Consider the following 18,347-nt stretch of genomic DNA (forward strand, 5'->3'; position numbering starts at 1 on the left):
AGATTTTCTAAACTTACATAAGGATATGAATCCTTAACATAAATATAAATATTTCTTTCTAACTCAACAACTTACTTAAATTTATTTTTCGATAAGATTTTTTAAAGCTTACCAAAAATTTCTTCTCCAACTTAAGTTTGTTATATTTTCTAAATAGGATATAAATGAGTAGGAGGAATATAAATATTTAAAGAAAGAAAAATAGAAAAAGGAAAAAAAAAATAAGTTGCCGGGCTCAAACCGGGCTTTTCCGGGCCGGGCCTAGCCCGTCGGGCCCAAAACAGAGGCCCAGCCCGGGCCCGGGACAGTACCCGGGTTGACCTGCCCCGTTTTCCGTACGGGCCAGGCCGGTCCGGGCCTGTACGGAACGGGCCGATCCCGGGCCGGCCCGGCCTTTTGAGCACCTCTATGTTTGGTATGTAGGGAAATTAAAAATCACGTGACAATTCCTTTCCTAACTTTCCCCGAGAGTGGGGCCAGAATTTATGACCTGAGTTTACTAGAGAATAGGGGTGGTAATTTAGTCCGAATCGGCGGATTTTTTCCCAAACCCGCCCCTAATGGAACGGGTTTTACCGACCCGTTTATTAAACGGTTCGGGTTTGGTATGAAGTTACAAAAAATGATCGGGTTCGGGGCGGGTTTGGTGTTAGATAGTAAAACCCGCCCCGAACCTATTAGTATGTTATATATTAAACATATGTTTTATTTAGGGTTATGTTTCTAAAACTTTAATCTTATATTATCAATTTAGCTATTTTATGTTCTATAATATTTAAGTAGTTGTAGTGTTTTTGATTGATAAACTCAAAATTTTATAAAATATTGTTAACAATTGTTATGTTACTTCAAACTAAAATAACTTTTGTGAATTTTTTGCGTTTGAACCCGACACGACCCGACTCATTTCATATTAAACGGGACGGGGCGGGACGGTAATGGTTTAGCAATTTTTAGTTGGGACGGGTATGGTAATTGAATATCCACCCCGATTGATTATTGGTACGGTAATGGTAAAACCCGTTTGCTAACGGGATGGAGTTGGGAAGGGGATGAACCGTCCCAAACCCGCCCCGTTGACATCCCTACTAGAGTAACAATGTCTTTCTTTGCAAATCTGTTCTCTAACTCATATTATTCAAGAGCTTACCACATTAACCATCAGTGAAGGCAACCGCATTCCCGGCATGATAACTGGACTAAATCAAGTACTTTTTTTCTTCGATTTGGAAAGTTTCGAAGAAAAAAAGTGTCAGGGTGGAACCGAGATTTTTAGCTAGCCGGGACAGGCTTAAATACGATGTATTAGAGAAAAATATAAATTTTTTTATTTTTAGGATATTTTAGAAGCTGGTAAAATTGGGAGGTCATTTTTGTGAGTTACTCATATTTGAAGGACAAAACGAGAATTAGTGCTCAAGATAGTCTTAAAGACGCACCAGAAAACTTTGTGAGGTTATTTCCCCTCACAAGCTTTGAGCTATTAGTCCATATATGTTATATGTTTATAATAGATAACTATAAATTCCAGCCCAGGCCACAGTCTAGGTTGGTCTTGACATAGGTCTGCCTTTGTCACGGCGGTGAATTCAGAGAAGATAGATGGAACCTCATGATTCAAGGAATCAATCTCCCTCTAATAAAGGTTTCTCTGTTAATTAGTCATACAAATACTTAAGATATTTGTCGCTAGAGACCTTGGATTAGATTCAGGTTTAGGTTAAAAAGTATTAAGCACCCATCAACCTCCCCCCTCCATTTATTTAAGGTTTCGACCCCATTTGCGTAGACCTCATTTCACTTCTCCGTAATCTAGGACAAACATGATTATGTTTAGAGCCTGAGTAGACCTTATGCCTAATATACTCGTGTCCACCCCCAAGTTTCGGAATTGATTGACAAAGCTCTTCCAGATTCACTTCCCTAAAAGAGAATTGATATGGGTTGACGCGTTGGGCTATTGGTCTAGCCTAGACTTATTGACTTAGTCAATTGATGACCAACATTTGGAATTTCAAGTACAAATAATTTAGAACTTCTAATGTGCACATAGAACTTCTAATGTGCACGCAAATAGCTGGATTTTTAAAATGGGCAACATTATGGGTAAATAGTCCTTAAAAAATTGGGTCCAATTTTAGGCAAAAAGTTCTAGATTTCTCACAAAAAAAGAGTAACATGTACTCAATCAATAACACTGAAACTTAAAGCTCTTAAAGAAATTTCTAAACCGATAACATTGAACTTCAAAGTTCTTCAAAAAGTTAAACCAATAATGTTAGACTTTAAAGTTCTTTAAAAAAATTCTGAACCAAATAACACTAGGTTTCGGAGTTCTTAATAAACTTTTAGGCTAATACTAGTTATGTACGAGTGACCCTCACTTACATTTCTCGAATTACAATTGAGCTACCTTACAAATGATGAAGACGAGAGACCTAGAGACAAGTACTAAATACTCCGCTGGAATCTCGAACTAGGTCAAAAAACTTTTCTTATATCTCAATGTACTCGGTATTGTTCTTTGGGGTTATAGTAATAAAAACTTTATAACAACGAAGCAGTTGGTCGTCATCCTTCTTTTTAAATAAAATTACAATTATCCAAAAAAATAGTATATTAAAACATGATTGTTTAAACTGCATATAAGCAAATAGTACACAAAATTATTCAAGCAATATCCATTACCAATCATCAGTACAAAATTCAATTAACAAAAATGTCACACTAGGTGATGCTCTTGGCAAAGCTTGGAGCTTGTGAGAAATAAGTTTCTCTTCTTCTTTCATTGTTGAGTTCCATCTTGTCACATAATTAAGTTCTACGGTCTCCAAGACTGGACTGTTCTTCAACAAAAACTCAAGAAACGTAATATCATCGTAACTTGGAAATCCTTCCCTGTGTTTGATCTTAATGTACTTGAGGTGATGTAACATGCATTGCAACGACGAAGAAATGGGTGGCATTCTATAGTAGCTTTGTGAAGCTTGAGTCGCCAAGTGAAGGAGCTCTATTTTAGGACAGATCTCAAGTAAGTATATTATTGTGTCTGTATAGTCTTTTAGAAGCCATACCGACAAATTTAAGCGTCTAAGCTTAGAAAACTCAAGGATTGTGTTACTTTCTTCTAAATACAAACGAGCTTGAGAGAGCACCTGAAGGAAAAATAATGATGGCGAGATCAGAGTTTTCACGTTATAAAATGCTTTGAGCATTTTAATCAACTGTAGTGAATAAACTTTTCTTGTTTTTTCATCAATAACTGGAGGACAATCTGAAGAATCATATGAATTGAATTGCCCATCTATATCGCCCAAGTCAATTTTAGCCTCAACTAAAGCATGTAGGCTCCCTGTAACATCAAAGTACTTCCACCTAATACCGGTACAACGGAAGGATATAAGATTTGGGGCACTTAACTTGATGCATTCCAAGTCTTCACAATATTGTAGTAGTAAGTGCTTGAGTCGTATAGAAGAAATATAAACAATGCCATCCAATTTACAATGTTTTATAGACAATGACTCCAGAACCGGACAACCTAAAAAAATCTTCTGAATAATGTCATCCATACCGTCCAAGTCAATACTTTCAAGAACTAGCTTTTGGAGACTAGGTAAACTCGTTGAACCGAATCTATGACGAATAAGTTTCAAATTCCTTAGTGACTTACAAGTGGATAAACTTTGAATTAGACATACCTTTTGAGTTTGTATTCCGTATAGCTGTGATTCAAACGATATGAGATTTGGAGCATAGAAATTGAAACTAATTATCTCATCATTAGTATCTAGTACAAAGTGCTTAAGTTGAAGAGAAGAGATGTCAAAGATGTTGTCAAATTTGCAGCATAATAGTGATAAAGATTCAAGCATTGGACAACTTGAGACTATCTTTTTAATAGCATCATCCTTACTCTTTAATGTAAGACCCTTAAGAACCAACTTCGTTAGCCTCGGTAAATACATCGAATCAGGTATATAAAGATGATTATGCATACCACTACCACTAGGTTCCAACTCTAATATTTTCAGAGATTGACAAGCAAATAGGTGATCTAGACGTAATTGATCATTGAATGGTATACAAGCATATGCTTCTTCGACACCCATGTCAACTGCAGAAGATACCCATTTAGAACATCTAGAGATTCCTTTATAACTAGAAGTAGCAGACGAGAGACGAAAACTCTTTATTTTCGAGGACTTGTCACGAATGGACATTACTTTGTTAATAAAATTACGAAACTTTGTATTTGATTTGTACTTCAAATATTCGTCGTCGTCAAAATTAAGAAAGGGAAAAGATTTCCAGAGGTACCTCCATCTTGATGACAAGATGCTAGTTTGAATTACTTCTCTCGTGTCCAAGAAAGAAAGAATGTGGTGAAGAATGTCTTCGTCCAAGTTGCTTATCATGTCTTGACCAATCCCTTCCTCCTCCTCCTCCTCCTCCATAATTTTAATTCCGTCAATTAGTTGCTTAGGATCGATGTGAAGAAGATATATATACTTCTGTTTAGGGTTTATGCGCAAATACTTAAACCCGAGAGGTTGTGTTTGGGTAGAACTTAGAAAATAGAAACTATTTCCCTAAAGTATTAGGTTGTGTTTGTTAGGTTGTTTGAGGGAATCCTAATTTTTTTTTATGCATAAAAATAAAGTAAAAAAAAGTAAAAAAACTAAACTAATTGTCAAGAAGCCTCAATGCATGTATTTCAACTACTTACAAAATAGAGATAACAAGTAGATCATGAGAAATTTGATACGCAAAAGTTCAAGCAATATCTCTAATCGGTGTGGATCCATCATTAATTGCACCAACGTTTACAAAACCCTGCCATCGATGAATGAGCATATCAGCACATTTAACATGACAATAACAACATAAACAACATGAACAGTAACAACAACAGTCGACCCTAACAACACTGACCAACTGAATATGATAAACCCATAGTCGAAAAGACGACAAATATAATATCAAAAAGAACAAGAAAATGCAATTTGATTTACAGGACGAGGGAGGTAGACCCTTTGCCGCCAGACTCTAGAACCAGACTTTCCAAGCATATGAAACCTTCCTTCAGTTGTAACAATTAAGAAAGTGTAACACAATGGGGAAGCATGTTCTTTTCGCATCAGTTTCTTAGAGAAAGGAGATTGAAACAAACATATATACAAGATAAACTTGTTCAATTACAAATCACAACCAGACGCAATCACTTTCCGAACAAGTTTTCAACCACAAAACCTAATCAAAGTCGACAAAATCACAAACACAATCAAAATTATGTTTAAAATCACAAAGCACTGACGTAAATATCACAAATCGAACCATAAGGCCAGTAGTTGTCATTTTCGCTATGGTGATTCTCCTAGGGTTATCCTTAGGTTCAAATAGGTGATAGAGAACACATAGACAGACTTAATAGTCAGAACAAAATTGAGGTAGAAAATTCGACAATAGATCATATAAAATGCTTCATTCACATTTTATATTGGAATCCAATAAGGTCAAAGTCGAACAGTAACATACGGAAAATCAAGAAGGAGAGAATTTTTACCTTCAAACGCTGATTCAAAAGTTGCATCCTCCTTCAATAGTCACTGCTCCTGTAATACCAGAAAAGTGTTAATAAAACTTGCCTAAACCATTTATTCATATATTACATATCCAATATAAATAAACAAGCCTTCAAATATCAATCAAAAGTCAATATTTCGCAATCAACCAACAAAAGCAAGTGCAATACATAAACAAGCTTAGAAATCTTACATAAATGGGTGGCCATTAGTCTCGATTCGCAAAGGACTAGAAGATGGTTGAGAAATTAAACAGGATGAAACTGAAGAAGGAAACATGCTTACAGAGGTTGTGAAGATTCTGAAGTAGATGGTTATCGTTGTTGTTGTTGAATGAGTGCCATCAATGCAACCACATCTCTTCCTTGTCTCTATTGCATTGCACGCAGTTCAGGGACTTCCTTTCTGAGCTCGTCTTTTCTTTTCGAAGGTTTGAATTACCACCCGAGCTTGAATTTCTAAAACATGCATCCTTAGGTGCGATAAAGGGCATCATTCAAATTCCCCCATGTCTCTCGGTTGGCATATGGCTTCCGAAAACATCATTTGGACCAGGGGCGTCGACAAACTCGCTCGGTGAGATGCTCTCGCTTCGTCGTTTCTCTGCTTCTGTCTCCATCCGCTCCTGTTAATATTACACGCGCTTGATTAACTATATAAGATTGAGTTCGAACACATTATATGAACAAAATAAAATTTAAATAAAATTTAATTAAAAAGGCTACAAATAAAAAGACCGTTACAATTGGACCCACTTGTAACGAACGACAAACCGTTATAATTAATCCGACTTTTTATAACGACTTCCTCAAATAAAGTCGTTATAACAAGTCTCGGTTATAACAGGGAGGCACCTGTTATAAAAATACGAAAAAAAAATTTAGGCGGGAAAGCATTTGGCGCCATTTAATTGTCCTTTGTAACGACCTGTGTTTACGAAATCCGTTTTACAACAACCAAAATGTCGGCGCCAGCTAGGGCGCCAATTGAAATAACTTACTTGTAACGACTTCTGAAGCCGTTATAATTGTGTCTTTCGTAACGGCTTCCATGTAGGCAGTTACAACACGTTGTTACAAATACTCCGTATTTTTGTAGTGTGGGTAATATGGACACCGTCATAGGTATTAACTGGTATCTAGACATAAATACGCCCTATGTAACATGGACACCTTAATGCTTATAAATTCGACCTAACTAGACGACATCCTTTTATTGAATAATATTTATCTAAACAATTGTTTTCTTATGTGAGGGTTGTACCATAAAATGTTATGTGATCTTATCAACTAGTTTTGAAACATATAGGTTGCCAATTTCATTTCAAATATGACTTGTAGGTGTCTCTAGTTAAACATGTACTTAATTTTTATGTATATTCTTTATTCATAGATGATGCTAGCTCGTGTCTTCATTACTTTGTTTATTTTGAAACATAGGTTGTCAATTTCGTTGCTTATGATTTTTTTTAATTCTTTTTCCTACATCTTGTCATTGAATTATCTATTGTTTTCAAGTTATTAACTAAGGTGTATGCGCATACATTTGATTATGTGCGATATGCGACAGGGATTTACAAGCTCTTTGATAATTATTCAAGGCATTTGGAATGGTGCATTAAAGCTGGAGACGATTGGGTATCTTGACGATTCATGAAGACCGAATAGCATAATTTTGTATGTTTTTTCTGTTGATATTCACGAACTAGGTATTTAGAGATGACTAAGAAGTACAATTTTCTTCTTGTTTAAGTAATTATTTTTAATTCATTTGCAGCAGGACAAAATACATTTTATATTATATAAATGAAAATTTACAAATTTATTTGTTTTTAAAACTTTCAACTTATTAGGGACGGTTAATTTTCTGTCCCTAATATTTATTGGAGACAATTGTTATCTGTCCCAGTTGCAATTGGGACAGTGCCGACCCTAAAACTGTACCAAATATTATCTGGGACGCCAGTAGTAGAGACAGTTTGAGAACTGTCCCCAAAGCACATTTGAGGACACTTTATGTCCATTAGGAACATTTAAAATCGTCCCAAATGTGCATATTTTTTGTAGATCTTTAGCAAAATGTCTAGTCAAAGTTCTAGCTTTATGCATTTAAAGAATGTGTAAACTGCAAGCATATATGCAAATAGTTCTTGAGATTATTCAAGCAATATCTATTACTACTAATAATCAGTTTGAAATTGAATTACAAATGTCACACTTGAAGCTCTTGGCAAAACTTGAAGCTCTTGATTTGCTTTTAGAATGATATTCTACCGTCTCCTAGATTGGACTGTTCTTGAACAAAATTTCAAGAAATGTAATATCATCATAACTTGGAAATCCGTCTAATTGTTGAATCTTAATGTACTTGAGGTGATATAACATGCATTGTAACGACGAAGGAGCGAGGTGGCTTTCTGGAGTAGCTTTGTGAAACTTCTGTCAAATAAAAGGACTCTATTTTAGGAAAGATCTCAAGACTCAAGTAAGTAAATAAATGTTTCCACGCAGTCTTTTAGGAACCATACCGACACTACAAAAAAACAGCTTATTACCGACGGTTTTCTACCGTCACTAATAGTGAAAATCCGTCGCCAAAAGTATTCCCGACGACAGTAAAACCGTCGGTACAAGTGGCGTCGGCGACACTTTTCCCGACGGACTTTGCGACGGTTTCTATTCATACCGTCGCTGATGTTTTGAGCATTTCCGACGGTTTTTTTTAATACCGTCGTTGTAGTTTGAATCTTGGCAACGTTTATTTTCTTTGTTTTAAACATCAACGACGGGAAAAAACCGTTACTAATACTTATTACCGACAATGTATATACCGTTTGTAATAATATTACTTACGGTTCTTGTCGTCGCTAATGTTTTAAATCTTTTTGCAATATCTCCCCTGTTTTTTAACTGGCAGAATGCCTAACCCTCAAGATAATTCCTTCAAAGACACAAAAAGCAACAATAATTCACATCCATTGAACAAAACGAGCATTAACACTAATATATCTTAAAATGTGAACACAAACATATCCCAAAATGTCGACACCTGAAAAGAAACAACATTTAAATTGTATTCAAATATGCGAAACACATAAAAAGTGCATACTTTAGTGTCTACTACTTTACGACCCTTAATCTTCATTAAAAATCTTCTTTATCCTCTCAAAACTCCATGTATATCCTGCATAACAAGGTTTATAACGTGTGAGTACTAAACACTCAAACAATGAACAAATTAAACAAATGCATAAAGTTTCAATCATATGCTAATTAACTCGATCGGGGGTTTCAATATAGAATTAGCTCAATTCAAATCTGATTTCATAAGTTATTCAAGTGAATCACTCGATTCAAACCAAGTAATATTAAGTCAAGAAGACTAATGAATTTACTCTAAAAATCACTTGGAAACATGTAAATCTATACCCACATGATATCAATCAGAGATAAAATTTTGGATGAAATGGTATGAAAATTAAACGCATACATAATTCAGAAGAATAATGTAGATTACGAAATCATTGGCGTTAACTAATAAGATAAGAAAATCATTCATTATTAAGTTATCAATTCCTCGAGTATATACTAATATAACTAATTATGGTAATTCCATTGCTAGGGAGGTCAGGTTGTCCCCTTCGTGCTGGTGTTGGTCCCAATCAGACGATTGCTATCTTAATTGCAAGGATATAATTTTGTATCTATCAATTAAGTCGCACAATTTCTTAAAAAGTCTTACTGGAGAAGAGATAAAAATACAAAGAAATCTATAATTTACTACTGAAGAACAAGATAAACAATATCAACAGGACTCAACATAATGTTATGATAGGTTTCGAGTTCTAACTTATGGATTTTTGCTGCACATGCCTCTTCTGATCGAAAGAAACATTCTTTTTCATATTCCAAACCAGCATACAAATTCAGCATCACTAACATAACCATCAACTTTGTGACTAAGGCTGGCTAAAGAACGATAAGACAACCTATATGTACCGTTATTAATAAGATTAACTCTAAACTAATTTGATCACTCTTAAACAGAAAACGATTGGTCAGACTCACTCTTATCATGGCCAGTAACATATGAGTTGTTAACATGAATAAGTAACTTATCACAATGTCAAATAAATAATAACTTACTATGATCGTCTTCTCAAAGCCAAAATAAGATGAAGCATCGATCAAGATTGGCCTGGTGTTGGGCCTTGGGAATCCTACATAAGAATTTGATCATCAAAACCTAAACATAATAGTCAAAATATAAAATTGGTCACTAATTTTTTTGATTAAAAAGCTTAAGAGCCCACACCTTTTGAGTGTTGCTGCCACCAGAACGATCATTTTCAAGTTGTTCCAACCTCGCTAATGCACTTTTGAGTTGATCTTGTAAATCCTTTATTTGTTGATTTTTTTCAACATCATCTGATCTTCTCTTCTTTCTTGAATTTAAAGTATCTCTGTCCCAAAACTGCTTTGGCTTTACTGGACCATAACAACGAACTCGACCGCCTCTATCACGTCCCATCACTTGAGCGAAAATATCATTCGGACCTGAATCAACAAATTCTCCATCTTCCTGAGTCATTTGATGTTGTAGTTTTTCCATTTTATCCTGTCAATGCAACCACATCTAATAAGTTAGAATTAAATCATATAGTAAATATAATATATCATATATATAAATGAAATAATTACAATCTTCTCTGCTGCCAATTCGTTTACTGGAGCAAGATTTCTTTTCCGTGTATGAGTCTTTTTGTATACTGTTGTCCGAGGAGGGGATGCATTAAGCTCTTTTCTTAACTGTTAAAGCAATTACTGAAAGAGTTAAACACAAAATTAATTGAATATTATGATTTGATATGAATGAGACGAAAGTAATTTACCTCATCAGCATATTTGGCATGGGATTTTGAACCTCCTGTATGCGGAATTTGCTGAAGAGCCTTATTTTTTGCATTTTGACGACTTTGTTTCTATATTAAATAATCAAAATTACTAAAATATACACTATAAATAGAGCTAGTGTTTACTATAAGTAACTACCTTCGCATCTTCTGAATTCCAGTAATCAACAACATTCATCCATTCGCTCGGTTCAATCCCATCGGGTGGATTAGCAAGGCACTCGTCTAGGTTGTCATATGACGAAAAGTGTTCCTTTTTCACGGTGCATTTGTGATCTTTCCATCTTGCATTCAACCTCTCCGATAGAAATTTGTTACATTCAAAAGGAATCTCGAATATTTGCTTGTAAAAAGAAAATAGTAAACAATAATTAAGACACATCCATCAATAAAAATTTAAACATAGTAGGTTAAAATATTTACCTTAATCTGATCTATAGCTTTATTTATCTCTTCCTCTCTAAACTTACCCATTTTCTTCCAATCAGTTATCGAAAGTGGAAATCTGTTCACATCCCTTGCCAAATATCCAATATAACTCGACAAGTATGTTGAATTTGATCCGATTGGCTGCTTATATTTGTCAACTTCAATTTTTAACGTTCCTCCTGGTGGGAGGTCATCTAACCATGATAATTGGGTTGGCCCCCTCCCTCTCTTTGTTGGAATTTGTTGATCTTCAGCCATTACCCTGTTATATCATAAACAATAAACTTAAAGAGACAAATAACTATGAAGATTAGTAAAAATCAATGTAGAGATACCGATATACCATATAATTAATCAAAAGACAACTTCTCAAATAAAATATCAATTAGTTTATCACAAAACAATTAATATAATGTCAATATAGCATAACTAATCAATCAAATGAACAACCAAACCCTATTCATATTTTAAATAGCTTAAGAGTCATTTCCATCCACGTCCACATCCTCGTCTTCGTATTCATCTCCCTCCTCATCCTTGTCTTCATATCCGTCCACGTCCTCATCCTCGTGCACGTCCTCATCCTCGTCTTCATATTCGCAAGTGTCCTCATCCTCGTCTTCATAGTCGCAAACGTCCTCATCCTCGTCTTTATTTTCATTATTTCCACATTCAGTTCTAGTCACAGGTTTATCTGCAACAACTATCTCGCCTGCCACATCTTCATTGATAATATTAACTTCTTCCTCATCATCAAGACTAATAGTGTTAGGAATAAGAAATGGATCACTATCTAGTAATTGATCATCAAATTCGCGGCTAGTCATGTCAAAAGTGTCTCTCGGTTTATTTCTTACCACAACATGCCATTCCGGCTCACTTGGATCTTGAACATAAAAAACTTGTGAAACCTGAGATGCCAATACATAAGGCTCTTCATTCTGGGTCGACAATGGATATGTGAAGTTAACTAGTGTGAAACCTAGATCATCAACTTTCACTCCTTTACCTTTGTTAACATCAACCCAATCGCACTTGAATAGTACAAATTTACAACCTTGTCGGTATGTCACTTCAATTATATCAGTCACTCGTCCATAATATGTTAACTTTGCTTCAACTGGATTTCGATCCTTTGCACTTGAGACGCAGGGAGCAATTGCATCTAAAGTTACACCACTACTTTGCGTTTTAGCTTTGACCTCTTTGGAAACAATTTTGAATTTATATCCATTAATTCTATAACCAAAAAAAGTAAGAATGTTCAATTCATTGGTTCCCCCTGATCCAAGTTGATTTTCACCTAAATTAAGCAAAGTTAGCTTTTGTATTTTCCCTAAGCTTATAGGAACTGGTCCACTTAGACTGTTATCTTTTAAATCAAGCCTTTGAAGCCCAGATATGTTTGCAAAGGAAACTGGAATGTGTCCTGTGAAACTGTTTAAACCTCCTGCGAACTCCTCAAGATTAGGAAGAGTGAGGCCTATATCAAATGGAAGTTGACCGTGAAGATGGTTTCCTACAACAGCGAAGACTTCCATAAAAGAGATGTTATAAATTGAAGGAGGAACAATACCACATAGATTGTTACCAGAAACTTGAAAGAAACCTAAGCTCGTCAATTGACCGAATTCATCTGGTATGGCTCCTTCAAGATGATTGTCTCCAACTGAAACAGTAGATAAAGATGAAAAGTTGCCTATCACAAGTACATTATTATCTTCAACTTGAACTTTGATCTCTTCTGATTTTAAACTAGGCATATCTAGAATGAACAAATGGATACTTGTACAACAATAGGAAGACAGCCTAGATGAGACGTGGATAAATCCACAGAAACCTCAAAGGGATACAAAAAATAAGTGTAACTAGTCCAGATGAAAGATCGATTACAAAATAAAGGATGGGGCGTAGATTTTCCAAGTCAGATATTGATGGTTAGGCATATATAGAGAATTTTTACAGAAAGGTAACAGAAGATAACTTCCCTCAAGATTGTCTTCTACATTAATAAGTTTAATCAAATTAATGACAAACAGTTTTGATCTTACACATAACTGGATACCATCATCTACTTTGGGATGTTATGGCCTTTTAGTTGGACTAGTTTATGAGTATTAGGGTTTGGTAAAGAACTAAAACAATATGAACACAAGCTTGTTTACCCTGGTAAATAAAAAAACAAGGGCAAACAATCAATACAAACATTAATCTCTTTGATTGACACAGGCTTATGAACAGGAAACATAATCTTCAAGGGTTTCTTAATCTCTTTGATTGACACAGGCTTATGAACAGGAAACATAATCTTCAAGGGTTTCTTAATCATAACTTAAATCAAATAATAGGATCAATGGAAATGGAAATCAAATAATAGGATTTCTTAATCATAGTTCAAAGTAGATAACAAACCTGAAATCCAGATGAAGATGGACAGATAACCTGGATCAACTTCAAGCAGAGAGAGAGAGAGAGAGATGTGGTCGATTTGTAAGGGAAAAAGATATCTTCGTCTTGCCCCTTTGTGATGAAGAAGAACTCCACCCTTGGATTCGTAATTTGAAGAAGAAAAATAGAACCCTAGCTTTCTAGGAGAAATAACCAGAGAACCCTAGCTTTCTAGGAGAAATAACCAGAGAACCCTAGTCTTGGAACAAAGAAAACCTCAACTTCCAAGAGGTAAAATTCGAGCTGAAAAGATGAAAAGATGAGAGAGGGAGAAGGAGAGTTAGAGAGATTGAGATGGAGAAGAGAAGAGAAGTGAAGATGAGAAGAGATGGAGAAATCGTGGGTTTGAGAGAGAGTGAACTGATTTGGGAAATTACCGTGGTTGCGAAAGTTTTGGCGCGTTTGGATTTTTTTTTTGCGGGAATTGTTTTCCATCCAACGACGGAATTTCATTTTCCCACGCCGTTAGTAGTAGTAATAGACGACGGTTTTTCAACCCGTCGTTAATACCTTGACGCCAACTTCTCTCATTCCTTTTTTTTTCCCTGTGATTCCGTCGTAAAATAAGGTTCTTGCCGACGGCTTTGAGCAAAACCGTTAGTACAAAAGGTCAATACCGACGGTTTTTTATAAACCGTCGTAATTAGACACATTACCGACGGTTTTATGAAAAACCGTCGGTAATATTCCGTCGCTAATACCGTATTGTTTTGTAGTGCGACAATTTTAAGTGCCTTAGGTTAGTAAATTCAAGGGCTGTCTTAGCCTCTTCTAAGAAGAGACGAGCTTCAGAGAGAAGCTGAAGGAACAATAATGATGATGAGATCAGAGTTTTCACGTTATAAAATGCTTTGAGAATTTTAATCAACTCTAATGAATAAAATTTTGCTTGTTACTTCATCAACAACTGGATGATGATCTGAACTTGATTTCTTATCTATATATACCACCCAAGTCAATTTTAGCCTCAACTAAAGCATGTAGGCTCCCTGTAACATCGAAGTACTTCCACTTAACACCTTTATAACTGAAGGATATAAGATTTGGGGCATTTAACTTGATGTATTCTGACTCTCCACAATCTAGTAGTAATAAGTGCTTGAGTTGTAGTGAAGAAATATAAAGAATGTCTTGATCCAATTCACAATATTTTACGGACCCTCACCGTCGAAGCTAACCCGTTCAAGAACCAACTTTTGGAGACTAGGTAAAGTACTCCTCAAACAGAATTTATGATATATATAAGTTTCAAAGTCCTCAACGACTTGAAAGTGGAAAAACTTACAAGAATTTTAAGGGACCATATTCGAAATTCGGTGAAATCTCTTCTCCGTTGCACTCCACGTAGGATGCTATGTCCGGGCGGCGGGCCACGTCAGTGCTTCAGGATTGGGTGGGGATTCTCATCTGGCGTAGCATCATTATTGTTTGTATTTATCTTTCATATCTTTTTGTAACATTAATGTGAACACTATGAATAGAAATTGTTCATAATCAATTGATTATACTATTCCCTAGGGGTGGGAATCGGTGAAATCTCTTCTCCGTTGCAGTCCACGGACAATCACCCTATCAGACCGGTTCGGACAGTCAAGTCTTCTGAACTTCACAACAAGCGGGCAGACTTAGACGGACACTTCACAAAATTTGTGTGTCCATTTCCCTTCCGGTCAAGCCCGCCAAAAAAGTCTGGCATTACGAGTTCTGGACAACCGAATATCGAGCAAAATATTACCAGAACCAAAGCACAACCATGTAAGCGTGCCAAAAACTAGGCAAGCGCTTTAAAACTCGGCCCATGATTACGAGTGTTAGCTAGAGAGGAGGTTTGACTTAATTATGAACCTCCCAGCCTCCACCAAATCTTTTGGCTTACGGGTGTGCGCGACTAATTGGGCATCCCACACAACCACACTACATTACAAACACCCACATCCTATTATATATATACACACACTGACCCGGTACACATATTACGTATACATTTACATGTATGTATACAAATAGTATGCATATATAGATATAGACATTGATTGTATAAGCGGGTAATCGGGCGGACAATTAAAAGGTCAGACTATTGTGTCCGTGTCTGTCCACCAATTCTAGTCGGTTAGTCGGATTCGATTCGCGGGCATTTTTTCCCACCCCTACTATTGCCTCCATTATGTTTAAGTAATTCACGTGGTATAATATCTTAAGGTCATTCCATCACCTGAGTTATCATCTCAAAGTCAGTTTCTTATCTCGCTGACAAGAAAAAAAAGAGTAAGAAAATGGGTTCAAACTGTAATATATGCAAACTGTAATATCCATTACTAATAAATTTGTATTACCAATCAGTACAATGAATTTGTGTTACCAAAAATATCACACTTTTAGGTGATGCTCTTGGCAAAGCTTGTAGCTTCTGAGGAAGATTGTTCAGTGTTTCAGTTGTACGGTTCCAACCTCTGCTAGTAGAATTAAGTTCCACGGTCTCCAAGACTGGACTGTTCTTCAACAAAATTTCAAGAAACCTAATATCATCAGAATTTGGAGATCCTTCGTTATGTATGATCTTAATGTACTTGAGGTGATATAACATGCATTGCAACGATGAAGAAATAGGTGGCGTTCTGTAGTAGCTTTTTGTAGCTTCTGTCGTCAAATGAAGGAACTCTATTTTAGGACAGATCTCAAGTAAGTATATTATTGTGTCTGCACAGTCTTTTAGGAGCCATCCCGACAAATTTAAGCGTCTTAGCTTAGAGAACTCAAGGATTGTGTTACTTTCTTCTAAGTACAAACGAGCTTGAGAGAGCACCTGAAGGAACAATATTGATGGTGAGATCAGCGTTTCCACGTTATAAAATGCTTTGAGCATTTTAATCAACTCTAGTGAATAAACTTTTCTTGTTTTTTCATCAATAACTGGAGGAATATCAAAAGGACCATATGATCTGAATTCCTCATCTATTGCAGCCAAGTCAATTTCAGCCTTAGCTAAAGCATCTAGGCTCCCTATAACATCAAAGTACTTCCACTCAACACCGATACAATCGAATGATATAAGATTTGGGGCATTTAACTTGATGTATTTCAAGTCTCTACAATATTGTAGTGATAAGTGCTTGAGTCGTATAGAAGAAATATCAAGAATGTTTCCATCCAACTCACAATCTTCTAGAGACAATGACTCAAGAACAGGACAATCTAACAAAATCTTCTGAATGATGTCACCCTTACCGCCGAAGTGAACCCCTTGAAGAACTAGCTTCTGGAGACTAGGTAAACTCATTGAATCGAATATATGACCGCTAAGTATCAAATTCCTCAGTGACATGAAAGTGGGTAAACTTTGAAGTAGACATACTTTATGAGTTTGTATTACTAATAGTTTGGATTCAAGCGATATGAGATTTGGAGTATATAACTTGATATGCTCTCCATCAATATTAAGTATCAAGTGCTTGAGTTGAAGAGAATAGATGTCAAAGATGGTGTTGTCAAGTTTGCAGTCTAATAGGGATAAAGATTCAAGCATTGGACAACTTGAGACTATCTTCTTAATAACATCATCCTTACCCTCCAACTGAACATCTTTAAGAACCAACTTGGTTAACCTTGGTAAATTTATCAAATCAGGTAAATAAACATGAGCCTTACTTTCCAACTCTAATATTTTTAGAGATTGACAAGCAAATAGGAGATTTAGAGGTAATTTTTGATCCTCAAGTGGTATACAAGCATATACTTCTTCGACACCGCATTCAACTACAGTATTGATCCATTTAAAACATCTAGAGGTTCCTCCTCCAGGAACATATTTAGGATACGAGATACGAAAACTCTTTATTTTCGAGGACTTATCACGATTGGACATTACATTGTCAACAAAATATTCGTCGTTGTTAAATTTAAGGAAGGGAAAAGATTTCCAGAGGTACCTCCATCTTGATGACAAGATGCTAGTTTGAACTACTTCACTTGTGTCCAAGAAAGAAAGAATGTGATGAAGAATGTCTTCGTCCAAGTTGCTTAGGATGTCTTGATTACTCCCTTCCTCCTCCTCCATAATCTTAATTCCGACAATTAGTTGCTTAAGATCGATGAGAAGAAGATGTACTTCTGTTTAGGGTTTATGCAATACTTATAATATTTTTCAGAAACCCTAATTGTACCCTTAATCTCACTATTATACTTGGATATCTTAGTGACCGAGTCTTAACCCTAGCAGTTATTTTGGTATTGGTACTCATTCACAATCAAACCCCTAACAACTCTAGTCAACCAAGCCCAAGCCCAAGCCCATCTAAAATCATTGTTAATGTCCAAACTCTTTCTAGCACGATAAAGGCAAAAATATTAGAGAAGATAATTATAAAACTCAAAATTTGGGAGTAATAAGAAATTATACCCAAATCTTAATAATAATGTAAAAAAAACTCATTTTGTAAGAATACAGTTTTACCGAAACTTTTTTGAAAATTTTTGAACAAATCACACTTTGCTCTCAACAATTTTTTATTTTCTCTCAATAATTTTGTAGATGTGTGAAACAGTTCAAAAAGTGTTTTCAACATTTTCAAAAGTGTTGCCAACAATTTCAGAAGTGTTGTCAACAATTTAAAATTTTGGTTTTTTTTACATTATTATTTCCGAGTGGGTTTTTTTTCGTATTTGGGCCAAAATCTTGGACTTTTCTTATATAGTTTATTTCATTAGAACATGGGCGGATGGAGCACATCAAGAATGAGACTAAACAATGTATTAAAATAAGATTCAAATCAAAATAAGATCATAGAATGGTTATCAAACAACCTTCTAATGAATAACGAAGCAAGATCTAAGTGTCCTATTAGGTAATTAAACCTATTTAAATGCCTTCAAATACTTCAGCTTTCTTTAGCAAAATGTCTAGTAACATTTCAAGCTTTATGCATTTAAAGAAAAATATAACTAACTTTAACTTCAAAGTATTAGGAATTCTATAC

At 35.4% G+C, this 18,347-nt stretch overlaps 3 protein-coding genes across 3 annotated transcripts; all 3 read right to left on the minus strand.

Moving 5' to 3' along the window:
* Nucleotides 1-2,646: 2,646 nt before the first annotated feature.
* Nucleotides 2,647-4,476, minus strand: LOC147559042 (FBD-associated F-box protein At5g38590-like). Its single transcript, XM_086657711.1, has one exon. The coding sequence runs from the start codon at nt 4,455-4,457 to the stop codon at nt 2,685-2,687; it is 1,773 nt and encodes a 590-aa protein (XP_086513837.1). The 5' UTR covers nt 4,458-4,476; the 3' UTR covers nt 2,647-2,684.
* A 4,086-nt stretch (nt 4,477-8,562) lies between these two features.
* Nucleotides 8,563-13,641, minus strand: LOC147559043 (uncharacterized). The gene is made up of 8 exons (XM_086657712.1): nt 13,339-13,641; nt 10,921-11,188; nt 10,637-10,840; nt 10,477-10,566; nt 10,286-10,393; nt 9,900-10,202; nt 9,731-9,804; nt 8,563-8,768 (listed from the first exon to the last, which is right to left on the minus strand). Exons 2-7 carry the CDS (start codon nt 11,182-11,184, stop codon nt 9,772-9,774), a joined length of 1,002 nt encoding a protein of 333 aa, XP_086513838.1. The 5' UTR covers nt 11,185-11,188; nt 13,339-13,641; the 3' UTR covers nt 8,563-8,768; nt 9,731-9,771.
* Nucleotides 13,642-15,640: 1,999 nt separating this feature from the next.
* Nucleotides 15,641-17,545, minus strand: LOC147559044 (uncharacterized). Its single transcript, XM_086657713.1, has one exon. It carries the CDS (start codon nt 17,426-17,428, stop codon nt 15,704-15,706), a length of 1,725 nt encoding a protein of 574 aa, XP_086513839.1. The 5' UTR covers nt 17,429-17,545; the 3' UTR covers nt 15,641-15,703.
* Between the last annotated feature and the right edge of the window lie 802 nt (nt 17,546-18,347).

Source organism: Eschscholzia californica, unplaced genomic scaffold (assembly GCF_041429995.1).
Source record: "Eschscholzia californica isolate CP2 unplaced genomic scaffold, dmEscCali1.0.p SCAF_2, whole genome shotgun sequence".
NCBI classification, from domain to species: Eukaryota; Viridiplantae; Streptophyta; class Magnoliopsida; order Ranunculales; family Papaveraceae; genus Eschscholzia; species Eschscholzia californica.

Bases quoted from the DNA above. Each gene is read 5' to 3' on its own strand.
- LOC147559042 (XM_086657711.1), bottom strand. From the start codon at position 4,457: ATGGAGGAGGAGGAGGAGGAGGAAGGGATTGGTCAAGACATGATAAGC.
- LOC147559043 (XM_086657712.1), bottom strand. From the start codon at position 11,184: ATGGCTGAAGATCAACAAATTCCAACAAAGAGAGGGAGGGGGCCAACC. The intron at 10,567-10,636 runs GTAGTTACTTAT...TATTTAATATAG, and splicing joins GGAATTCAGAAGATGCGAAG to AAACAAAGTCGTCAAAATGC. The intron at 9,805-9,899 runs GTGTGGGCTCTT...ATTCTTATGTAG, and splicing joins GTGGCAGCAACACTCAAAAG to GATTCCCAAGGCCCAACACC.
- LOC147559044 (XM_086657713.1), bottom strand. From the start codon at position 17,428: ATGGAGGAGGAGGAAGGGAGTAATCAAGACATCCTAAGCAACTTGGAC.